This window comes from Enhydra lutris, unplaced genomic scaffold (genome assembly GCF_002288905.1).
Source record: "Enhydra lutris kenyoni isolate GAN:26980312 unplaced genomic scaffold, ASM228890v2 scaffoldscaffold59, whole genome shotgun sequence".
Taxonomy (NCBI): Eukaryota; Metazoa; Chordata; class Mammalia; order Carnivora; family Mustelidae; genus Enhydra; species Enhydra lutris.
In genome coordinates this window covers 10,029,064-10,055,162 of record NW_019154143.1, presented here as the reverse complement: position 1 = coordinate 10,055,162, position 26,099 = coordinate 10,029,064, and the positions used below count along the sequence as shown (strand labels likewise).

Genomic DNA, 26,099 nt, shown 5'->3' with positions numbered 1-26,099 from the left:
AACAACTGGAGGTCAACCTTTAGTTTAAGTAATTTGCCCAAGCCTTCATCGTTAATAAGTACGTGCCTGTGGAATGCTTTTTACCACACAGACTTTGGAACTCTTGTGAGTGAGCATTCTTCCAAAATTCGAATGTCAGCCGTAGAAGTTTGGAGTAGCTACAGGGCAAGGATGTGAACAGGAAAAGCTTTCTAGGCAACGGCTCATTTGAAGATCTAGAATAAGAATTTGAAGAGGTTTTTTTTTTTTTTTTTTTCTCTAGAAATACTCTGAGAACCAGCAGTAGGACAAGAGAAAACATAAGTGACTCCATGTGGATTTGGTGGACTTGGGAAGCCCTGAGTATCACTGGGAGGCTACTGAAGCGACTGCCAGGGGAGGGAAATCAGCCTGGCAGGGATCCCACGAATAATGAGCACCTCGGGAGTATTGGCTGGTTACTGAATGGCGGGGGAGCTTTTATGCCCACCACCATTTGTAAGGTGTTCAATGCTTGTTTTATGAAGTCATAATCCAATATACAAAATTGAAAATTGTCTTTAAGGATTTAAACATTGAGCAGTTTCAACTACAATCTCAGATGTAGTTCCCCTGATTTGTTTGAAAAGCTCAAATGCTTTCGACAACATATTCAAATACTTTGATTCCAAAGTGATTCCTACACTTACACTTAAACCTATTCTAAAACAGCAACAACACATTGTAATTAATGTTTTCATTATTTCTACCTTCCTAAGATTATAACCCGTAGCTAATGCTAACACATAGCCCGTTATTTTATATGCTTTATATGTATTCTACTTACGCATCACAATAGCTCTGAGGTAGATACTTTCATTATTCTAATTTTACAGACGGGTGAACTGAGACAGAGGTTGAGAAACTTGCCTAAGGTCATACAGGTAGTAAGCAGAGCTGGAATTTCATTTCTGGCAGTCTCTCCTGTATCTCAAAATACTAATTTGGACTTCTTACGAGGGCCCAAGAGTAATGTTTTAAAACCCTTCTGGGAATGGAGGAATCTTGACAAGCAAGGGAAGGATTACTTTCTTAAACAACACAGCTTGCAGGCTACTGATGATGTCTTAGCTGTTTCCATTTGTGTATATATCACTCTGCCTCCTCCTAACAAGATTCAAATCCCAATCTCTCAGGTCCAAAAAAAAAAAAAAAAAAAAAAAAAAATTGTAGTTACACTAAACATGTTTTTCCAGTATTTTTTTTAAGTTTTTACCTTTTGCATTTTTTTTTTTAAAGATTTTATTATTTGACAGAGAGAGATCACAAGTAGGCAGAGAGGCAGGCAGAGAGAGAGGGGGGAAACGGGCTCCCCACTGAGCAGAGAGGGGGGCTCAATCCCAGGACCTGGAGATCATGACCTGAACCAAAGGCAGAGGCTCAACCCACTGAGCCACCCAGGCGCCCCACCTTTTGCATAGGTTTAAACATTTTTGCAAACTGGTGTTCCCTCAAGGTAATAATCTTTTAAAGTTTTGCTTGGCCAGTGCTCAGTAACCCATTGTCTAGTAAATATATATTGGTCTGGTCTTTTTGAAAACTTAACTGTACCTTAGTAGTATCTCATAATTAATAAGACAAGATAGTGGGCTCATCTCCTAAAGGAGGAAGGATTAAGTCTGCATGGTTACTTTGCCTCTTTAGACGAGCTCATACTCCTTCTTCCTCTCCCCAGTACAGATTAGTCTGTTTGGGGTTTGACGTTCCTGATTCTGGGATTACTTGGTTTACCCACATTCCCTTGATTTCTTTTCTCATGCTTGTGTGAATGGACACAAGTATATATCCTAAGGATACATCTATACTTTGTGAATAGTCATACAATTAATAGGAAAAAAAAAACCAAAGTACTTATTTGTATCACTAAAGGTGTATTTGCCCTCTTTGTATTACAACGATTTTTAAAATATATATTTTTTTTTCTCGTTTTGAGTATGGAACTCATGGTCTTTCAAAATTCAAACTGTTTCATTCAGCAATAATAGTTTTTATAACCTGGCCAGTGGAAGCCAGAATCACCTGATTTTTCCTATCCAAAGATGTGGCAACAGCTCAAACTCTAAATACTCCAAACTGTACCCATTAGCTTTCCCTCCAAACCTCCTCCTCCTCTGTTGCTCATCTCCATGAGTGGTACCTCTGTGCACACCGTTGTTCAGATCAGTGACCTGGAGGTCATTCTTGTTTCTCCCATCACCCTCAGCCTCCACTGGCAGTCAGTCTGTTGTCTGTTCTTCATTTTTTTTTTTAAGATTTTTTTTTTTATTTGTTTGTCAGAGAGAGAGCACAAGCAGGGGTAGCTGCAGACAGAGGAAGAAGCAGGCTCCCCGATGAGCAAAAAACCCAATGCGGGACTCGATCTCAGGACCCTGGGATCATGATCTGAGCTGAAGGCAGATACTTAACCCACTGAGTCACTCAGGCATCCCTGTTCTTCATGTCTTGACAGTAGTTCCACTTTTGTCCATTTCTGCTATCACTACTTTCATTCAGCTTTTCACCATTTTTCCTTATTTAATTATGAGATTCCTCACTGGTCTTCTCACCTCCATTCTTGCCCTCCTCTAGTCCCATTCTGCTAGAGCTACCCAGAATGGCATCTATACATATGCCTGTGTCGGAGGTCCCCAAGATCACCCCCATTCAGGGATTTGCTGGAAGGACGCGGGGCTCAGCCTATCCTTGCACTCATGACTAAGACAAGGATGTACAGCTAGGTCAATCAGGGATGAGACAGGCAGAGTCTGGAGAAACCCAAATACAGGCTTTCTTGTGCTCTCTCCCTGCCATCAGGAGTCACACCAAATGCATCCTCTCCAGCAATAAAAATGCAACAATGTATGTGTGATGTTCCAGCTCACAAAGGCTCATTAGAGGCTCAGAGCCCAAGTTTTTTTTTATTGAGAGCAGGTCAGGTAGGCACTCTCTGCCTAACACATACCAAAATTCCAGACCCTCTGGCAGCAGAGCAAGTGTTCAACATAAACCATATCATTCGTTCAAATAGTTTGGCATAATGGGCCACCCTTCTTTCTTAGGGAACTCTCCCCAAATCGAAGTTCCCAGACCCCAGCCAAGGACCAACCTCGCAAATGGAATTTTCTGAGAATAGCTATCTTGGGTCTGCTTTAAGTTTTCTATATACCCACATTCCTTCCTGGTTTTTTTTTCCCTGTACACCAAAGTAAATACATACTCATAAAAACAAAAATCAGGGTATAAAGAATTACAAGAAATAGAATAAAACCACTTATAATGCCACCACTCAAATTCCACTTACATTTTAGTGTATATTCTTTCAGTCCTTTATCTATACATATGCACATACACAGCTAAGTAGTTTTAAGTGTGCATTCTTCAATTAATATTTGTAAATTTGTTTAAAAAAAACTCCTGGGGCGCCTGGGTGGCTCAGTCATTAAGCGTCTGCCTTCGGCTCAGGTCGTGATCCCAGGGTCCTAGGATCGAGCCCCGAATTGGGCTCTCTGCTCAGCAGGGAGCCTGCTTCCTCCTCTCTCTCTGCCTGCCTCTCTGCCTACTTGTGATCTCTATCTGTCAAAAAAACAAAACAAAACAAAACAAAAAATTCTCCTGGTTATCTGTCGCAATTCCATATCCCTCCCTTCCCAGAGATAACTTGTAATTTGGTACTTATTGTCCCACACAGATTTTTTTTTGTAGATATTATTTACCTGTTTTTAAGTTTGGGTTTTTTTTTTTTTAAGATACATTTATTTGAAAGAGAGAGAAAGAGCGTGAGCTTGGTAAGGAGAGGCAGAGGAAAAGAGAGAACCTCATGCAGACTTCCCAATGAGTGTGTAGTCTGATGCAGGGATCAACCTCATGACCCTGAGATCATGGCCCTAAGATCATGACCTGAGCCAAAATCAAGAGTCAGGGGCTTAACCGATTGAGCCTTCCAGGTGCCCTGTTTTTTAACTTTTATATAGATGTTACACAGTAATTCTAAAACTTTATTTTTTGCTCAGTAATTACATTTTGTGATTTATTATTAACACAAAGCTCTACTTCATTCATCTTAATGTATAATATTCCAATACACATAAGTTCACACATAAAATAACAATTGGTCCTTCTCATGAACATTTAAGTTGTTTGCAGTTTATCACTAGTGATCTTTTCCTCAATGATTTGTAATGCTGGCTCAGTTGTATATCAAGTTTCTCTACATGTTTTGATATGTTGGGGATTTTTTTATTCTTGTCTATTGGTCTGTTATCTGTGTGGCTATTTTTTTCATGAAAATAAAAATTGTATTATAGCATTGAGGTTAAAAACTGATGGACAGGGGCGCCTGGGTGGCTCAGTAGGTTGAGGCCTCTGCCTTCAGCTGAGGTCATGATCCCAGGGTCCTGGGATCGAGCCCCGCATCGGGCTCTCTGCTCCGCAGGGAGCCTGCTTCCTCCTCTCTCTCTGCCTGCCTCTCTGCCTACTTGTGATCTCTGTCAAATAAATAAATAAAATATTAAAAAAAAAAAAACAACTGATGGACAGACCTGGGTTCAAATTCTCCCTCAGCTTCTTTTAACCCTAACTTTCCTAATCTGTAAGATAGTACCTATCTGGGGCACCTGGGTGGCTCAGTCGTTAAGCGCCTGCCTTCAGCTCAAGACATGCTTCCAGGATCCTGAGATCCAGCCCCACATCAGGCTCCCTGCTCAGCACGGAGTCCGCTTCTCCCTCTCCCTCTGCCTCTCCCCCAGCTTGTGCTCTCCCTTTGTCACTCTCTCCCTCAAATAAATCAAATAAAATCTTTAAAAATAACTAAATTAAATAGTACCTACCTTATCAATTTATGAATATGGAATTAAGTTATCCCGAGAAAGAGTCTGCCTTTGGCTCAGGTCATGATTCCAGCATCCTGGGATCAAGCCCCATATTGGGCTCCCTGCTCAACAGGGAGTCTGCTTCTTCCTCTCCTGCTCCCCTGTGCTTGTATTCTCTCTCTCACTATCTCTCTCTGTCATAAATAAATAAATAAAATTTTTTTAAAAGTGTCTGGTAAGTAACCAATACTAGCACAGTGCCTGGTAAGTCGCAAATACTCAATAAATGCTAGTTATTATTAATATGATAAAATGGTATTACAGTGTATGGATATTATGGATTTAATCATATCTCCTGTTTTATTTTTTTTTTAATTTTATTTATTTATTTGACAGACAGAGATCACAAGTAGGCAGAGAGGCAGGCAGAGAGAGAGAGAGGGGGAAGCAGGCTCCCTGCCAAGCAGAGAGCCCGATGCGGGACTCGATCCCAGAACCCTGGGATCATGACCTGAGCCGAAGGCAGAGGCTTTAACCCACTGAGCCACCCAGGTGCCCCGATATCTCCTGTTTTAGAAACTTAGGATATTTCAAATTTTTCCTTTACTGTAAGGATTAAATGAGATAATACATGTAAAGTGCTTAAAAAGTTACCACATGTAGTGCTCCATAAGGTTAGTATTATTATGACTAAAGATATTCTCACTTACTTCCTTAGGACAAACTCCTAGGAAAGATTTGCTGAGTCAGAGTATGTGTCTTCCAAGGCTCTTCATACAATTTGCAATGATCTTTCTAAAACACAAATCTGATAATTCTTCCATGTTGAAATTCTTCAGTGATCTCTATGCCTGTGGTCCTTCTTCCATGCATGGGACCATACAAAGCTGTCCTTGAGCTGGCTGGTCTTGTCTACTTCCCCACAGCACTGCTCACAGCCTAGACCTCTGCCATTCTAAACTAGTTCCATTTGTTCATCTTTTCCATGTAAAGACACACCTCCTTATTTTTGAAAACTTGGTACTTTTCCTGCCTAGAATGTTCCACCTCCTCCCCCAAATCAAGCCTTACATCCCATTTCTGCCAAGGAACTTACAGCCTCCTGTCTGGCTGAGGCAAGCCTCTGCTGGGCTCTGAGAGTTTGTTGTGGGTATCTCTTTATAGTACCTATCCATCCTGTAGTGACACATTACTGGGGCTACTTGTTTGTCCTATATTCTAAGCTATAAGCTTTTAGAGGACAAGGACAGTGTCCTAAAGTTTTTGTGTTTGGTATAAATAGTTGGTGCTGAATAAATGTTGGTTGGATAGACGGATGAATGAATATAAGGATCAGTACCCATAACCCCTTGACTGCAGGAGAGTACTCGGTGCGCCCCCTCTTTGCCTCGTCCTTCCTCGGACCGCACTTCCCATCCCACTCATGATTTCCAGAAATGCTTGACTTAACTGTGTTGTCTTAGACTCTTGACTGTGGGAAACTGAGACCTACTCAGCTAACTCAAGGAAAGGGGGTTAGCGATAGGATTCACACCAAGCCTAAGAAGGTTACGGCAATCCCAGAATAAATGAGGCTGGTCTAAATGCGAATTGGAGCCCAGGGATGGTCTGCAAGCATTGAGGGACTTCACGCCAGTAAAAACTCTTAAGTCTTCGCTCCAATGTTTCACCACTAAGGTGACCAGGCTCTTCTTCCCCCAGCCTATGTCTAGTCTTCCTGGGTCATGCCTCTCACACATGAGGGTAGCTTTGGCTCCCCTGATCCTCATGGCTACTTCCGTCCCTCCTGACACCCTTTCAGCTCATCGCTCACCTGTTGTGCTGACATTTCTTAGCTCATGTTCCCCTTTCCAAGCTAGATCACATCTCAGTCCACTACCTGAGGCCTACGTCAGTGTGGCTCCAGGAGGGAGAGACAGTGTCATGTGGAACTAGATGTGGCTGCCCAACAGTGGCTCCTTTAGCACAGGGTTACAAATGGGGTATTTTTCCCTTAATGAGGCTGTGGGTATTTACTGGACATGTCTTTCCATATAGTCATTTATAAAATTTCTTAGACTTCTTATCTGGTAACCATCAGGGCAATATTGAATGTGAACTTACAAATATAGTATAAGCTTCATATGTTCTTGATTCCCAGGAACAGAACTCTTCCTCTGGGATCACGGTCAAACCAGCACCCCCTCCTGTCCTGAATAGCACTATCCGTGGCCTTTCGCTCCAAAGGTTTAGGGTGGGGTTGCTCCTAGCCTGGCTTTGCTTTGTCTTCCCTGTTTGTAGGGTATTAAGAAAGAGAATGGGTATATAACTCACTGGTATTTGGAGATTTCTTGCTTTATGGGTCAGAAAACTACAAACCAAGACTTGTCTTTCTCATCCCGTACCTTTTCCTCATTAGGACTCTGCCCTTTTCTACAAGGAGAGCACACAGGAGGGAATGGCTGCTGTGTCTCCGACTGCCAGATGCCAGGTGAGGTGAACTTTGTGTGTCTGGAATACTCGGTTAGTCTCCAGATTGTAACCACTTTTCTCTCTTTATCCGGGAGCTTCTTCAGTCAAACCGAGCCAGGTAAATGAAGGGCTCTGGGGGGAATGCGTCTTTCCCATTTGACTTGTGGTATCCTTCAGTGACCTTTTCTTGCCTTGAACATGTGCCCAGTAGTGTGTCACCAGGGACACGGCCCCTGTGGACTTGGCTCTGAGAGCTTTTGCCTTAAAAATGATGGTACAGGTTGGCTTGGATGGTTTGAGGGAACAGTTCTTGTCCTGACTTGCCTTCAGTGCATCCATTTGAGAGTGGACCCCAAGTATTCCAGGAAGTGTTGGGTTAGGCTGGGGAATATGACACTTGCTGAAGAGCCCCTCAGTGAGGTGATAAGAGTCCCAAAGAGAGATGAGTATAGGTAGAGACATGGGGCTTGCCCCACACCTGCCCACAGACCTGGAGTCTTGAATTCTATGCTCTGGCTTAGAACTTGCACACTGGAGACTCATCTGGGGTTTTAGGATTGGGGGTAAAGATGCTGTCTTACACAATCACAAAGCATTTGCATGAAATGAAGGGATCCTAAGGACAATCTAATCAACACCATCATTTTAAGGATTTGTAAAAAAAAAAAAAAACAACACCAAGATTATTGGCGGGATTCAAATAAGGTTGTAGATTATAGTATAATATCAATGGTGTTTTCTTGACTTTCATAATTACACTGTGATTATATTAGAGAATATCCTTGTTTTTATAAAATATGCATAAAATAGGAGTAAAGAGGCATCATGTTCGCAAGTTACTCTCAAGAAGTTCAGGAAAAAGGAGAATGTGTATATACTGAGAGAGACAAAAAGATAAAGCACATGTGGAGAATGTTAACATTTGGGGAAGCTGCGTGAAGGGTACATAGGCATTCTTTGTTCTGTTCTTGCAAATTATCTGAAATTTACGGGCTTGGCTGTGAATATAAGAATTATGACCAAGAACTTCATGCCTCAGGGAATTATGCCACTTTCTCCCAAGTGCTTCAAAGCCCTGCTTCATTAGAACAATTTTACTTACCCTCCTTCCACAACCTCAGGGCTATCATCTTTATGACTGTTTCGTCTGGTCCATATAAAGAGAAGGGTTATAAGTAAGGGGCAATGTGATTGTGTTTCCAGGAATCAGTGACATTCGAGGATGTGGCAGTGATTTTCACAGATGAGGAGTGGAGACATCTAGTCCCTAATCAGAGGGACCTCTACAAGGAGGTGATGCTGGAAAACTATAAGATTATTGTCTCATTAGGTAAGGAGAGCTTCCCATAAGAAGTTAGACTCGGTACTGTGTTAATGGGGGATTGAGGGGCCAATAAATGATACCTCTTCTCCCACCTGAGTTCTGAAGCACTGAGAGACAAGATAGAGGAGTAGAAGGTATGGCTTAGGGGTACAGCGACAGTTGGCTTCTTCATCCTGAACCCCAAGATTGGACAGACTGGCTTCCTGAGCCATGGGCAGATTGTACAACCCCAGCCTCCCTTGTTCAGCAGCCTGTCCCTACAGTATAGAGGACCCACTCTCCAAAGGGGGGTGGGGAGGGCGAACAGAAGAAGCTGAGTTACACATGCCCAGTTCCTCCGCCAGCTCATCAGTCAGGTAAGTTACTCAGCTCCGTCCAGAGGACTAAGGATGCCATCTTGTTGAGAGAAAATTTCTCCTGAGAGAAGCAGAGGAGGGGAGGAAGAAGTGTTTTCCTTAATTTTTTTTAAAGATTTTATTTATTTATTTGACAGAATGAGAAAAAGAGTACAAGGAGGGGGAATAGCAGGTAGAGACGGAGAAGCAGGCTCCCCACTGAGCAGAGAGCTCAATCCCAGGCCCCCGGGATCATGACCTGAATCGAAGGCAGTCGCTTAACTGACTGAACCACCCAAGTGCCCCGAGTGTTTTCCTTTAAAAAGAGGGCAGGGTGTAGGGTGTAGAAATACAAGCCTGTGCCTCAGAGTAAGTCACTAGAAGTGTGTTTGATTTTGAATATTTATCTTAAGTGCAGGCTTAGAGAGAGGCCCACAGAAGGCACTTTGCAGTTATAGAGACTTGGTTGACAAAACAAAAATTAAGAATGACTGCTCTGGGGGTGCCTGGGTAGCTCAGTGGGTTAAGGCCTCTGCCTTTGGCTCAGGTCATGATCCCAGGGTCCTGGGATCGAGCCCCACATCGGGCTCTCTGCTCAGCAAGGAGCCACATCGGGCTCTCTGCTCAGCAAGGAGCCTGCTTCCTCCTCTCTCTCTGCCTACTTGTGATCTCTGTCTGCCCAATAAATAAAATCTTTAAAAAAAAAAAAAAAAAAAAAGAATGACTGCTCTGGAGGCCCCTGCCCGCCTGGCTCAGTCTGTAGAGTGTGCAACTTTTTTTTTTTTTTAAAGATTTTATTTATTTATTTGACACACAGAGAAAGATCACAGGTAGGTAGAGAGGCAGGCGGTGGTGGTGGGGGCGGGGGGAAGCAGGCTCCTTCCTGAGCAGAGAGCCCGATGCGGGGCTTGATCCTAGGACCCTGAGATCATGACCTGAGCCGAAGGCAGAAGCTTAACCCACTGAGCCACCCAGGCGCCCCAGAGTGTGCAACTCTTGATCTCGGGGTCGTGTGTTTAAGCTCCACATTGGGTGTAGAACCTACTTTAAAAAAAGAAGAAGAAAAGGAAAAAGAAAAAGAATGTTGGTTTGAGATGTTCATGAGAAGTAAAGCTTGGGCTCCTGTACATAATGCCAACCTCTCAAGAGCTTCCAGAATTAAGAGACTGAGAGAGTGTGCAGCTTCAGAAACAGGTGTAAAACCAGCAGGTGGCCATCAGAGGACTCACACTGCAGGTTTTCTATGAGGCCAGTCAAGAATTTAAGTAAGCCAAATAGGAAAAACAGGATAGCCAGTATAGAATGTTCAGGGAGCACTAAGGGAGACTGCTGAGTCTTTGTCACAGACATTGGTGGGATGAAATATTGGGGAAAATAGAATTCCTAAGATCAGAAACAGGAAGCCAAAGGGAGGCGATGGATGTGGCCCATTTGTGGCAGGTGATCAGAATTTAACCAGATAGGTGATCCTTGGGCTCAATAAGAAAGTGTTTCTCTTTCACAAGTTGGGGACCCCCAATGCAAGGGAAGTTTAGACTTCAAGACTGCTTCTAGGATGGATTCTATTTCTTTCAGTGACCAAAAATGGATAGATTCACTTGTAGAAATTTGTCCCAAGCAAATAATAGGATCAGCAGCCCCGAGTGTACAAAAATGTTTGTCACATCATTGTTTGTTAATAGCGAAACAGTAAAAACAGTCTGAACGGCTGTCAGCAGGAGATTAAATAAATTAGATTATCCCATACAACTAACAGCGTGTAGCCATTAAAGTGGTGATGTAGATCTGTGCTAGTTGAGGTAAAGTAATACTTTAAGTTCATTATGTGAAAAAAATAAAATTTACAAATTAGCATTATTTCATAACCCAGTTTTTAACAGAATGTATCTATAGGTATCTTTCAGTTTCAAAGTGAATAGAAAGAAAGAAAAAATAAATACAAAGTACAAAAGGTGATCTTTCTTTTTATTTCTACTTACCTCTAATTTTCCTACGATGAACATGACCCACTTGTGTAAATAAAAGCTTAATACTAAAGGGTAAACCAACCAACAAAATTACATGGTTTTTTTTACTCAGGATGATCTGTTTTCATATCTTTCCTGAGCCAAGGACTCTCTCCCACAATCGTATCAGTGCTAAAGCTATGACATCCCATTCACTTCAGCGGGGAGAATAAAACACATTAGTTCAAATGGATTTTATCAACTTTTGACCAAGTGCTACTTGTTCCTTTGTAGAACCTCAGTCTTGACCTCCATTGTGAGCTTCCCACATCCTTTTGCCTTACTTTGTACTCTGGGTTCCTGGCGTGGGCCCTCTGGCTTTCCATTTTCTGTCAGAAAGAGTGAGAGGTTGGGTTTAAGCTTCGGAATAGTTGCGTATTTCCATCACATACCTGGCTTGTTTCTTTCTCCCTGAGCAGGACTTCCAGTTCCTCAACCTGACGTCATTTTTCAGTTGAAGAGAGGGGATGAGCCTTGGGTAGTTGATCTTCACGGATCTGAGGAGAGAGAATGTCCAGAGAATGTCTCTCTAGGTAACTGTGTATGAACAGGACAGGGCCGACTTTTGTTTTGTGGCTGTTATTTGGGTGTGTGGGAAGGAGGCTTGGGTACCACATTTTTCTCACATTCACATCTTCTGCTTTAGTGTTTATTCTCTGTCACCCACCAGCTTTAGTTTTTTTTCTCCACACATGAAAGTGTTACTCCTCTTTATCCACCAAATGTTATTCTCTCAGATCTGTCATGTTGCCCATACATACCTATTGCCCACCGCCCCCCCCCACCACTTAGCCTACTCTCCCAATTATCCTGGCCACGCTCCCAGTGGAAAGTCTTCTCTCTCTTCTGAGCTGTCCACTGTCAGTTCTGTTCTCTTTTCGAGTCTCAGTCTTTTCCCAACACGAACAACTGTCCATGGGAGCCAGCGGGGCAGTCCCTGTACACTACTGTTCAGATTTATTGTAGCATCTCATCTTTCTGCTGTTGTACTGTAGTATTTCCTAGCCCAGGAGAGAAACTGCATCTGTATTTTCTGTCTGTTCTAGACCGGGAGACTAAGCCCGAGATTCACGGTCCTTCAGAAGGAGAAGAATCAGAAGGAATGGGGAGGGGAAAGCTTCTAGGAGAAGTTTCCGTGTGTTCTAAATTCGATGCTCATGCACTGGAGGGTGAGTTGGAAGCAGGGAAGGAGAGGCCTGCCGTCCAGACCTGCAAGAAGTCCCTTTCCCAGAAGGAAAGCTTGCAGCCGGGGTCTACCCCTCTCAAGAAAATCCTCACTAAAGAGAGAGACCAGGAATGCAGCCACTGTGGGAAGACCTTTTTTGACCACTCATCCCTTACCCGCCACCAGAGGACTCACACTGGAGAGAAGCCCTATGACTGTCACGAGTGTGGGAAGGCCTTCAGTCACAGGAGCAGTCTCAGTAGACATCTGATGTCTCACACGGGGGAGAGCCCCTATGAATGCAGTGCGTGTGGGAAGGCCTTTTTTGACCGGTCGTCCCTAACTGTCCATCAGCGAATTCATACTGGAGAGAAGCCTTTTAAATGCAGTGAGTGTGGAAAAGCCTTCTTCGACCGCTCATCCCTTACTCGACATCAGAGAATCCACACTGGAGAAAGCCCTTATGAATGTAATCAGTGTGGGAAAGCCTTCAGCCAGAAAAGTATTCTCACTCGACATCAGCTCATCCACACCGGCAGGAAGCCTTACGAATGTAACGAGTGTGGGAAAGCCTTCTATGGCGTGTCATCACTGAACAGACATCAGAAGGCTCACACTGGAGAGCCTCACTATCAGTGCAGTGAGTGCGGGAAAGCTTTCTTCGACCGTTCATCCCTTACACAGCATCAGAAGATTCACACCGGAGACAAGCCATATGAGTGCACCGAATGCGGGAAAGCCTTTAGCCAGAGATGCCGGCTCACGCGACATCAGCGAGTGCATACAGGAGAGAAACCCTTTGAATGCAGCGTCTGTGGGAAAGTGTTCAGTTCTAAGTCATCCGTTATTCAACACCAACGGCGTTACGCCAAACAAGGAATAGACTGAGTTGGGTGAAAGCTTTAGTCAAAGGACCTCCATAGAAACTCAAGCTAGGTCTTCCCCATCGTAAGCAAACCCATCCTTTGAGCATTCTACCTACTCTGGCTACTCCTCTCCTTTTCCACCTCTGCTCCCACAGTGTGAATAAACATTCTCTACTTACCGTGTTCTAGAACTGTGGGATGCCAGAAGTTAGGATGTGACTCTAAAGGGTCAACACTTTGCAGAAGTTTGTTAGACAACAGGATAAATATTAGGAGGTGATCGTCAGACATGTCTCTTGTCTGAGGCCCCAAGTATCACTGCACTTTAATAACCGGAGGCTCGAGCAGGAGGGAAGGCGAAGTTGGAGCAGCACTGTCGTTTCCAGAACACTTCTTTTTATAGCTTGCGTCCCTTTCCCTGGGAGCTTTTTTGGGCCCTGGTCTTGTTTTTTTTTTTGTCCCAACTTCTAGGTTCCTTTCTACTACTACTACTACTACTACTACTACTACTACTACTACTACTACTACTGCTACCGCTACTACTGCTGCTGGCTAGCACTTACTGAGTGCTTACTATGGGGTAAGCACTCAATGGAGAGTTTGGCAAAGAGTAGACTTTTTGGCCCTCTCACCAACCCTGTGAAGTAGAAGTAGGTACTATTACTATCCTCATTTTACAGATGAGCAGACTAAAGTTTAGAGGTATTAAATAATTTGCCCAAAGTGACACACCTCGTAAAAGGTGAAGCTAATCCTTGAATACAAGTCTACCTTCAAAGTCTGTTCTCTTAACCATTATGCTATATGGTTTGTTTAATAATTTATGTACAGGTATCATCTCCTCAACTAGATTAGAAGCACTTGGAGGCGTGACTTAGGTGTCTTTGCATCTCACACAGTGCCTTACACATAATAGGTGCTCAATAAATATTTATCTGAATTAGTGATTTTTCTACTTACCAGGTTCTCTCTATTTAAAACATCTGTTGAGTGTACATTCTTTCTCTGAATTTTCAGTGTAGACTGCGCCTTTATCCTCTCAGGCTCCCATTACTGTGGTAGTCATTGAATTCTTCCCTCTTCCTTATTTTTTTTTATTAAAAGATTTTATTTATTTGTCAGAGAGAGAGAGAGACCATGCATGCACAAGCAGGTAGAGGCAGAGAGAACCAGGCTCCCTGCTGAGCAAGGAGCCAGATGCAGAACTTGATCCTAGGACCCCAGGATCACTACCCAAGCTGAAGGCAGGGGCTTAACCGACTGAGCCACCCAGGCATCCCTTCCCTCTTCCTTACTGAACAGGGGTACGTTAAGCTTTAGTGCCATAATAAGTAACCCCCAAACTGAAAATTCACATCTCATATAAAATCTGATATGAGTCAGTCTGTCTCACTCTATCTTCATCATTTAGAACATGTTGCCTCTAAGGGTATCATGAAAGAGAAAGCTGGAAGATATTTTAGGTTATTTCTAAGGACCATCACTTGTGTCCACATCTTATAAACCAGAACCCAGCACCAGAGGCCAGAAAAGTAAACAAGCACCTCAATATTTGGTTAACATCAAAAGTGTGTGTCACGAATTACATTTTGCACGTTACTGACATTTTGCACATTATGCTTAGACCAGTCTTTCTAAATGACACTTTCCTGCTCATCATTGCCTTACTTGAGACCTAAAATAGCTCCCTGTTTAATGAAAGCTTCTCTGAATATTTAAGGTCTGCCTTGATGTGAGTCCACATCATTGAACTTTAAGTTCTGACTCCCAAAACTCTTCTATGCCCTGGGCCCAGTCCTTTATTTTTATTTTATTAAAGATCAGGGACTAGGTAGCTTTGGCCCTAGGCATCTGCATTCCCTTCCTAGTTGCTTGAAGTGAAGCACGGAAGAGGACTTGATTCTGAAAGGCTGTCTAGAATTTAGCTTACCTGCATGAATCCCAGTGGACCAAGATGCATTTCTCTTGAGAGGTAAAGTCAGATTCAAGAAGATGGATTGCCAAACAGACACCCCCCCCCCAATCTACTAACAACCCTATTTGTCCACCTTTCTTAAAGCAGACAAGTGACAGGGAAGACTTTTCACATGTGGACTCTTGAAGCAACTTGAAGAAAAACACTTCAGAGAGTGCAGAATCTATCAGAGTGGATAATGTCTGGTATTATTTAATAATGTCAAGTAGAAAATAAAAGGGACTATTGACAGACTTTTGACTGGACTATATCTGAGAGTTCTGAATCTTTAATCTATTCCCTTGTTAAAAATAAACTGACCATCGAGTATTTCCCCCAAGATATTCTGCCACTGTCAGCAAGATGAGACTAGAACAAATTCAGAACACTAATGGAAGTCTGAGTATGGTGATAAGTGAAACAATGGGGACATTCCCTTTGTTCCTTTTTTTAAATTTGGTGATCTGCAGAGCATTTTTAAAAATGTGAAGTGCTGTTCTACCTCCTACTAAAAATTCTGAGGGAAGGGCCATTTTCCCTTTTAACTGATATCTTCCAAGAGGGCATACAGTACTGGAGGCCTTAAATTTTTTTTTTAAAGATTATTTATTTATTTATTTATTTATTTGACAGAGATTACAAATAGGCAGAGAGGCAGTCAGAGAGAGGAGGAAGCAGGCTCCCTGCTGAGCAGAGAGCCCGATGTGGGGCTCAATCCCAGGACCCTGGGATCATGACCTGAGCCGAAGGCAGAGGCTTTAACCCACTGAGCCACCCAGACGCCCCATGGAGGCCTTAAATTTTGAGGTGTTAGCTTCACCAAATGATCATCGGGAGTACAAATCTTGGAATCAGAAATTGGTCAAATTGGAAGTATGCCCTATTTTTAAAATCAAAAATGAAACTGATGGAATTAATTTTAATATTTCAGTATTTGTAATTCAAATATTTAAATATTTGTAATTCAAGTATTTAAAATTTTCATGCAATGTTACTTCAACATGTAATCAATACAAAAAGTATTGAGATACCCTACACCCTTTTTTTAAAAAATTGAATCTTCAACTACTTTGTATTTAGAGCACGTCTCAAATTCAGACTAAACACATTTCAAGTGCTCAATAGCTATTGCATTGAACAGCACAATTTCAGATAGCCATCAGGAGCTTTTAGAGGGAAAAGATAAAGGGATTGTTTTGGTCATTGGAGATGTTGGAGGGATGCTTGCTTCTGGCCATGTGGCAAGCACTCTGCACCTGTATAAGGTAGTCTTCTGCTTCCAGTAGGTCAAGTGGGGTCCAAGACTGGGAAGCCTGTTCTTACCATCCCTCAGACACATTTTTAACACATCTCAAAACAGCTGCTTTGATCTCTGTGTGCCTGTCTCCTTTGTTCTGAGTTGGATCTTTTGTTACCTCAGACGGGGAAGAGATTGTTATTTATGAATCTTTAACAAGCCAACCAGGATATGGAGGAGGAAGTATCTAAGATTGCCCGTTAGTGAAAGATGAAAATTACTTTGTGTGATCATTTCACGTTTTCTGAGCAGACTATTAGAATCCACTTATTATGATTCGGGAGGGAGGAGGGGTTCTGTTAGAATGAGCAAAGCATGAATGGGTGCTGGCGAAGGATGTGCTCAGTAAAAGCCACTGGAGCTCCCCCACCACTCCAAGATTGTCAATACAAAAAAGGAAAACTACAGCCATGATGATAAAGTTGGAGGTCTTGGGAGTGATTGTCCCACCATTTTCTTTCTGATTCCTTGGTTTGATCAAAAAGCTAGATCCTGGAAGTTAAGTGTCTCTGATATTACAGAAAAGCTAATGAAGTGGAGTCAACTGTAGCTAGTTCTGTGCTTCACCTTGTTTCTATATTGGAAGGTAGCTGTAAGTTGCCCTTTGACTGATGTGTAGCCACTGATCTAGTTAATTCTTTTCTATACCCATTAAGTAGATCCGCCGATAGCAGTGTAAATTTAGCTTCACCTAACACACTAGCAATTTATTTTTATTGGCCCGCCCCTGAGATTTTTTTTTTTTGCATTGTACCATAATATGATAAAGCAAGATTTAAATAATTAAAATAATTAAGTTATTCATTATAGTAATGGCAGTATCTGTTAAAAAGAGAAGGAGAAAAAGCCAGTAAATAGCACGTAATCAAGTTAGTCACTGCCATGGGCAACTGAGGCTCAACCCCATTGGGACATGGGAGTCATGTTGCATGAGCTTCATAATTGTCTGCCCCTGAAGCAGGGAGCATTTATCTACTGGCTCCCATTCCCTGTTGGTTAAGTGTTGCTGCATGAACACCCAAGGTTTCTGTAGTCATCCCCTTTGGCAAAGTCAGAGACTAACTCCAGGGAGTAAAGTGACGAGGGTGGGGTACAACTGAAGCAAGGGTTTATCTGATTATGTTTGCAAAAGTGGTTGCTGCAGCATGGCTAGGGTAAAATTTGGGCCAAGAGAATATGGGGTAGCGCACCCAAGGTGTTTGGAATGAGGGTAGAGAGTAAGCTCATTTGAATACATTGAGCTTGAGATGCTTGTGAAATATCCAGACATATGTGGGAATGTTCTGTAGGCAAAACTGAAGGTGAAAAGAGTGATCCCAGATATATGGGTGGTGAGTGGTGGGAAATAGTTTATCAAAGTTTAGGTAGAAAGAGACTAGGATCTAGGATAAGTCCTTGAAGAATATGGAGATTAGACAGGCATGAAGAGAGGAAAAGCCCATAAAAGCAGAGTGAATAGAAGAGGATAGGGAAGCAAGAGAAACACTAGGTGAGAGCAGGGTCACAGAAAGACTTTCAAGAAAGAGGATAGCAAAAAAGTATTCAATGCCGCCAAGTGGTCAAGAAAGACAAAGCATTAGCCTTTTCAGGAAGATGGCACCAAAGGCAAAGGAAAACCCCGCCCTTTCCAAAGCAGAAGCCAAAGCAAAAACTTTGAAGTCCAAGAAAGTGGTGCTGAAAGGCATCCACAGTTAGAAAGAAAAGAAGATCCAAGGTCACCTACATTTGCACAGCCCAAGACACTGTGTCTCTGAAGGCAGCCCAAACACCCTCCAAAGACCGCCACCAGGAGAAACAAGGTTGACCACTATGCCACCATCAATCACCCCTGACCATGGAGTCAGCCATGAAGAAAATGTAAGACAGCACACTTGGCTCATTGTGGATGTCAAGACCAACAAGCACCAGATCAAACAGGCCCTGAAGAAGCCCTATGACATTGACAGAGCCAAGGTCAACACCCTAATCAGGCCCAACGGAGAGAAGGCATACATTCAACTGGCTCCTGACTACGGTGCTTTGGATGTTGCCAGCAAAACTGGGACCATACTAAACTGAGCCCAGGTGGCTAAATATAAAGGTTTTCACCGTGGTGGTGGGAAGGGGGAAGACAAAGCTCTAACGTCCACTCCCCACGTGTTTATCGGTAACCGGGATGGTGGCGCCAAAGCCATGTTGGAATGAATGTGGTTAAGGAATGAGTGGGGAGTGGAAGGTAGCAATAACAAGTATCCTCAGTGCTGAGTAGTTTGGCTTTAGAAGAAGGAGAGGTCAGGACTGGTAGCTGGAGGGGGACGTAAGACTAAGCGAATACTTCTTTTAAAATGTGAGAGATGTGAACATGTACCAGGATGCCTTTAGGTACGGGGACAGAAAATTCTTCCCTAACTTGCTTAAGCCTAAAGGGACTTTATTAACTTACAGAATTGCAGAGCTCAGGTCTAGCTCTTGTTTATTGTTATAATTGGAGAGGGAAGGAGAATGGACGTAAGGAAGGCGAATTTGTATATCTGATTACAGGCAAGTATGGTAATTCCCTCGGATGCTTCTTCCGCTCCTCGCACCTCCCCCCCCCCCCCCCCCCCCCCAAAGTGAGGAAGATGAAGTAGCTGGGGCCTGAGGAGAGCAGAGGTTACAAAGATCCTCCTGGAGAACTGAATTGTAAGCAGCATAAAAACAGAGGCATACGCGGTGGGGATTCCGCCTGGGGCAGGCGAAAAGGTCCAGGAGACAGCTCTAGTTCTTCACCCCTTCACCCCTCGGCCTCCCTTCATCTTTACTCCAAATATCAATTTCCACCTTTTAAAGGGCACATTCGAGTACCGCGTTGGTACTTCAGGGGGCGGGGCCTCGGGGCCTTCTGGGAATCGTAGTTTTTTGAGGGCACTGTGCGCCGGCGCTCTGTGGTCCTTGCTCCTTGTGGGGCCGCCGCGAGTAGGTTGGCGCCCAAGGTGAGGACCAGGCGTAGGGTGTGGTGGGAGCGGCGGCCGGGGGAGGGAGGTGTTGAAGAAAGGCCGGGAAGGACGGAGGGATGCGAGACGCGATGACGTGAGGGTGGAACCGAAATGGGATGTTTCAAACTATCCTTGGCCCCTTCCCCAGGCTGACCTTGGATCCGACCTGCTGCGGGGCAGGGGAGGAGGCGCCAGCTGCAGGCCCGGCGCTGCTCAGGGTGACGGCGTGGCTGGGAGGTGTAGTGAGATGTCGCTAGCCTGATCCCAGAGTGTGAGTGCTCTGGGGTGCGCAGGACCGCGCTCTGCAGTGCGTGCCCCGCGGGTAGAACGGTGCATTTCCTCCCCTAGCCTTCCTTTCCGAAGCTTACCCTGCTGTCCTTACCCTGCTTACCCGTGGTAGGGGTTCAGTACATCGGGATTGAACTGGGCCCACAGAACCCTGTTGGTCCGTCTTTCCCGGAAAACACCTCAATCGCTCATTTCTCTCCGTTCCCAGGGCCAGGTCCAGGCGTTTCAACCTCTTACACACGGCTCCTTGGAGCTGCCCAGTGGTGCTCCCTCTTCTTAGTGCTGCTTTCCAATGCCAGCCAGACTTCGTGCACAACTTGGTATTTCAGTTAGTCTGCAGCTAGTTCTGGAGTGCTGTGTGGAAGTAGCTTTCTTAGTGTGAGGGAACCAAGATGTGAGTCCCAACATTTACCACCTACTTGGAAAGATAAAGATACAAAGATAACTTACATACTGGCGATTGAATCAGAAATCTGAGAGTTCAAGGAAGATAAAGACCCTGACTCTTTGTTTCATCATGAGGATCCATTTGGTTCTGGATTGGAAAAGAGTTTATAGGCTTGGCTGGAAACAGCCATAGCTTATTTTAATGACACTGGTAGGCTTCTTAAGATTAATATCACCTTTTGGTTCTGTGAGCCACATTGGATGCTGTGTCCTCTATGTACCGCCAGACTCCAAAGAGTTCTTGAGAGGAGAAGTCTGGTAGCAGAACATGAACAATGAAACCTTAGGTGAGGAAGGTAGAAGGGTTGCCTTTGCTACTTATCTGGGTCTCTGGGTTGCAAATTACGGGAACCCAGCTCAAACTAGTATGGGGGTGGGGGGAGATTTCATTCTGAGGATATTTGTTTAGGTCATGGAGCCCCAAAGAAAAGAATACAGGTGGGTAAACTGGGACCGGGGACCCTCTCTTAACCCCCTGCCTCTGCTTCTGTATGTATTTATATTTCATATTTTCCTGTCACTGCTGACCAGCTTTTTCTGCTCTCTGATGGCTTGACAAAATGTGACTGTCAAGGGCTTCCAAGTGGAGCCTCATGAGAAGAGACTGACCTCTTTTTCTTGGTTCCACTTCCAAAATTCCATGAGAAGGACTAATTGGTTCAGATGCCAATCAGCTTTGGCCAGAAAGTAGAGTCCGTTTTTATTATTGTATCCATGTGGGTAGAGCCATTTCCTTGAAAAGTGTGAAGTATTGGCAGAGCTCAAGAGACGGAACAGTAGCTGCTCCCTGTTGCCTGTCACTCACCCTGAAATAGGACTACTAAGAAAATTACTTTATGTAGAGTAGTAGCCCTGTCCTTGCCATAGTCCCTTTCTCTGAGAACTGCTCTTTCTGCTCCTGGGTATGGCTGAGTGGGCAAGAGGTGGAATATGATCTAAGGTCATTAGTCTCTCAATGGCTAACAACAGATAAGGTCCTGAGAATTCTGAGTAGGAGATGCAGAGACCATGGCCAGTGAATTGTGGGTGTTAGATCAGTAAGCCCAGGAGGGCTGGGAGTTACCTCATTGAGCCTTATCTGTACAAAGGATAATGTTCTGAGAACAATCTCTTGGGAGATGAAGAGATGCAAGACCCATTTAGGCCCTGATGGCTTGAGAGAGCACCCTTTATCTCAGCACCATTCTCATTTGTGGCCGCCTCCTTACCCATATCAGATGTCCTGCATACACAGAAATTATAAATATAATCTTGCTATTGGCCATTCTAAATGTCCAAGATGGCATATCCAGGTTCTCTGTAGAGATCTTAAGAGCAAGGGATAAAGAATGTGCAGCACCATCATCCTTCAGTATCCATCAGGGTACACAACTCTATTAATGAAAAAAATAAAATCTGATTGGTAGTGGATCACAACCATATCGGAATCCCAAAGATGGTGCCAAATAGGATTTATCCCGCTGGACCATAGGGATTATGTTACATAGAATCAGCCTCAGATGAGTACTGATGGATCCCTTTACCCTTTTTTTCTACTCTTCCGTCCTCCCTACTGGTACTGACTCCATCTTGCAACAGCCTTTGTAATAGAACCCCGAAAGAATATTGTTCTAGCTTTCTCTGTGGGCAAGCTTGGGGAGACCATTGTTCCTGGCCACTCCTGGAAGGGTTTTTCAGATTCCCTGAATAAAACTTCTGTCAGATGAATGCATTTTTCTCTTGAGAATATTACCTCTCTTGTCTTCCAGGTACTGTTATGTCACAGGTGGTCTCCATATCAGGCCCAACGATGAGTAGGATTGGAGAGAAGAGGACAGAGATTCTTCATCCTGTTCCAGATGGATAGTTACTCTGTGTAGTCTGCCTTCGCTTTTTGATATTTGACTGCTGACAGCTTTTAGGACTCACCCTTCCTTCCCCTTGAGTCTCACACCTGTACAAGCTGATAAGAAAGCTTGAATGCTGTCTCCCTGGGCCTTGGCAAGAGATCCACATCACACAAGCTCCTTCCCGTGGGCATGGGAACACTCACCCTGGTCCTAAGCACAATAAAAACCCAGCCTCCTTTCCTCACTCTCTCAAGCCATTTTGGGCCGGATTGAGAGACTGACCCTGGTCTAGACCTCAGTTACGTAAGTAATGAACCTTTTCATACACTTGGTCTGTGTTTACATGGCATCATCATTCTCAGTATTGGAACCAAACTTTGGGTGGGGCCTGTCTGCCTCTGCAGGTGACCATTACATTCTGGATACACTAGCTCTCTAGCTAATCCTTTGTTTCTCATGGTCTTCTGTGATGCCAGCCCATGTAGGGGCAGTGGTCAGTCAGTCCACTGGTTGGTCCTGCTGCCCTGGAGAAGCAGTTGTATTCAGGCCTGGATTCACCATTGAATAGCTGGGTGTCATTTTGCGTATAGCCTCCTCGTGCTGTGGAAACTTTAAAAAATGGCTAACAGAGGAGCTGGCTCAGTTGGAGGAGTGTGCAACTCTTGATCTCAGGGTTGTGAGTTCAAGCCCCGTGTTGTGTGTAGAAATAATAAACTAAAAAATAAATAAACTTTTTAAAAAAATGACCGTGACCCAAAAAAAAAAAAAAAATGACCCTAAAGAAGCTGGCTGGAATTTCTAGAATCTGGTGTCTGACTCCATTTCTTGGTTGGATGAAATGCAGTCACTTTTTTGAACCTGTACTTGGGAACTTTGGCAATCAGAAAGGAATTAGGACAGGAGGCCAGTGCTCTTCAGATCCCAGTAAGGGCCACAGATGTCATAAGGCCTAGATGCTGTGTGTTTTGGGTTTTTTTCCCTAAAGATTTTATTTATTTATGTGACAGAGAGAGAGATCATAAGTAGGTAGAGAGGCAGGCCGGGGCGGGGAGGGGGGGGTTCCCCGCTGTGCAGAGAGCCCAATACAGGGCTTGATCCCAGGACGCTGAGACCATGACCTTGACCTGAGCCAAAGGCAGAGGCTCAACCCACTGAGCCACCCAGGTGCCCCGACCTAGATGCTGTTTAATTTCAGTATCCTTATAATGCCCACTGTATCCTATAAATAACACCTGACCTGGCTTAAATGTATTTCTGGTCCTTAGAACTAAACTAAACTTGACTAATACACTAGTACACTAATCTGCTTTTACTGTTTTATTGGTGATCGTATAGTCTTCACAATAGCTTTTAAAAAAATGTTAGTATAAGCATCCTCCTGGTTGTCTTGAATTTAAAAGTCAAATTGAGTTATTTATTAAATTGCTTGCTTATATCAAAATACTACAGAATATAACGCTTATTATAGATTTATAAAATGGGGGTAAAAATTGACTTCATTGTAAACTCTTTTTTTTTTTTTAATAGTTTTCTGATATAGGTTCTGTTTCCAGGAAGCTACTAACTCAGGAACAGAGTTGTGGCAATATCCATAATTTCCATCTCCTGAGAAAGGGTGAATTTACTTCTAGGCTTGCTCTGCTCTTCGAAGAATATTGAGAGTAAGGACTGTTTCATACCAAATTGATATGTAGAGATTTTTAGTTTGAGTCCGAGAACTACAGAATGGGATCTTTCATGTCTCCTTCTCTAGCTCTGCCAGCTCTAGCTCTGCCTGGGCCTTTTCCAAGAGAACATAGAAGAGGAGAGAATGGCAGCCAGGTGGCAGGTGAGTTGAACTTCCTTTAGTCACGAGCTTCTTTGCAAGCCTTAGAGATTATCCCATTATGATAGAAGTTGGGCTCTATAGAGAAGACTATAGTATGTTTGCTGGTTTCAGATTCTCTTCTTTCTCACCATACAACCCAGTTGTAGGGATCTTCCTTCTGAATGGCCCTTCATAACGCCTGGGTGACCGGCCCCATCATGTTTTTTGTAATGGATGGGAGCAGAGGATTGAGGCAGTTCTCCCCTTAGCGGTAGCTCAGGGAGTGTTTAGAACTTTCATGAGAATATAAAAATTCTGAATCTTCTAGTCCCTTTCAAAGGGACACCATATTTTTAATCCTTTTTCTCCAGTTTTAGTTCTTAAAAGTATCTTCTGTTCCATGTACACTTATCATGGATCTTCCCTTGACTTGAGAATCAGCTGTTCAGCCTGAGATCTCGTGGATCCATGAATGTTAGAGCTGAAAGGGAACTTAAAGATCATCTAATCTAATTCTTAAATTTTATAGTTTAAAAAATTAAGACTAATGGGGCGCCTGGGTGGCTCAGTGGGTTAAGCCGCTGCCTTCGGCTCGGGTCATGATCTCAGGGTCCTGGGATCGAGTCCCGCATCGGGCTCTCTGCTCGGCAGGGAGCCTGCTTCCCTCTCTCTCTCTCTCTCTCTCTGCCTGCCTCTCTGTCTACTTGTGATCTCTCTCTGTCAAATAAATAAATAAAATCTTAAAAAAAAAAAAATTAAGACTAATAACTGTCCCTGAAGTGTGGAGGCTCAGCCATGGATATGACATAGTCCATCACCAAGAGTTTCATGCCTCAGGTCACAGAACTGATGATCTGTACCTCTTTTTTTTTTTTTTTTTTAAGATTTTCTTTATTTATTTGAGAGAGAGAGAAATCCAGCATGAGCAGCGGGGAGGGCAGAGAGAGAGGAAGAAGTAGGCTCCCCACTGAGCAGGGAGCCCAATTCAGGGCTCAGTCCCGAGCTGAAGGCAGACACGCTTAACCAACTGAGCCACTCAGGTACCCCATCTTTTTTTTTTTTTAAGTAGTCTCCACATCCAGTGGGGAGCCCAACACAGGGCTTGAACTCAATGACTCTGAGATCAAGATCTGAGCTGAGATCAAGATTCAGATGCTTAACCGACTGAGCCACCCAGGTGTCCCTCAGACTTATATCCCTTATGTAAAATATCCAGTGCCCTTACATCATTAAAACCATTTCTTTCCTATTTCATACATCTTCTGGTGCTGTATTCTTTTCTCTTCCTTGGTAAGACATAAAAGAAGACACATAGGTGAATAAGAACATGTTTGTCTTTTCAGAAGTCACTCAAGTTTAAGGATGTGGCTGTGAAGTTCTCAAAGGATGAATGGAAGCAACTGGTCCCTATTCAGAGGGGTCTTTACAGGGAGATGATGCTGGAGAACTATCAGAGTTTTGTTTCTTTGGATAAGCATGACTTTCCTCGGTGACTCAGAATCTGCCGTTGGGTGTGTGTGTAAACATGGCCCTACTTTTCTTACTGGGGCAGAATTATACATCTTTGGATAGATCCCTGGGAAGAGTGTAAATGATTTGTGGGTTTATTTAACTTTTGTTGTTTGTGTTTAACTAATGGCTCTCAGGACTGTCAGTAAATGGCTTTTTTTTTTTAATATTTTATTTATTTGTCAGAGAGAGAGAGGGAGAGAGAGTGAGCACAGGCAGACAGAATGGCAGGCAGAGGCAGAGGGAGAAGCAGGCTCCCTGCCGAGCAAGGAGCCCGATGTGGGACTCGATCCCAGGACGCTGGGATCATGACCTGAGCTGAAGGCAGCTGCTTAACCAACTGAGCCACCCAGGCGTCCCAGTAAATGGCCTTTTTGATCTGGATAGAGTCTGTAGGGTAAGTGAAGTTTGGTCTGAGACCCTAGATTTAAGCAAAAAATTATATTATATAAAATGGAAAATAGGTAGCCCCTTTCCTGGGGATTTTCATAAGGGGGGAAAATCAGATAACTGTTTATCTGTGTTTTGCCTAAAATTGTGAAACAATGGAAACAGTGCAGGCACTTGGGAATAGGGATTTATGTAAATGAATCATCGTACATCCATAATGGACTACAGTATAGTATGGGCCTTGACCATGAATGATATTTATAGAGTTAGCAAGATATTAATGATATCCTGTTAAATGATAAAAGCAGTGTACAAAATGATTGGAACCGAAGTACATTTACAACATATATCTATATGCATAGAAAAAGTCTGGAAGAATCTACACCAGAATTTTACCCCTAATTATCTTTGACTAGTATGCTTACAGGTAACTTTTTCTCTTTTTTATATTTCTTAATTGTCTACAACGAACATAAATTTTTTTTTAATTTAAAAAATTAAAGGCAAAGGGAGAGCAAGAGAGAGAATCCCAGGCAGGCTCCATGCTCAGCACAGAGCCAGACACGGGGCTCGATTTCACAACCCTGAGATCATGACCTGAGCCAAAATCAAGAGTTAGATACCCAAATGACGGAGCCATGCAGGTGCCCTGAACATGAAATATTTTTAAAG

At 43.5% G+C, this 26,099-nt stretch overlaps 1 protein-coding gene across 1 annotated transcript in view; it reads left to right on the top strand.

The window, feature by feature from the left end:
- Positions 1-26,099, top strand: part of LOC111158451 (zinc finger protein 585A-like) — a 49,388-nt gene that overhangs the window by 2,519 nt on the left and 20,770 nt on the right. The window contains 4 exon segments of the mRNA XM_022520470.1: positions 7,204-7,275; positions 8,460-8,586; positions 11,341-11,454; positions 11,968-12,946. Coding sequence (XP_022376178.1) covers positions 7,243-7,275; positions 8,460-8,586; positions 11,341-11,454; positions 11,968-12,946 — 1,253 coding nt within the window. The 5' untranslated portion in view covers positions 7,204-7,242.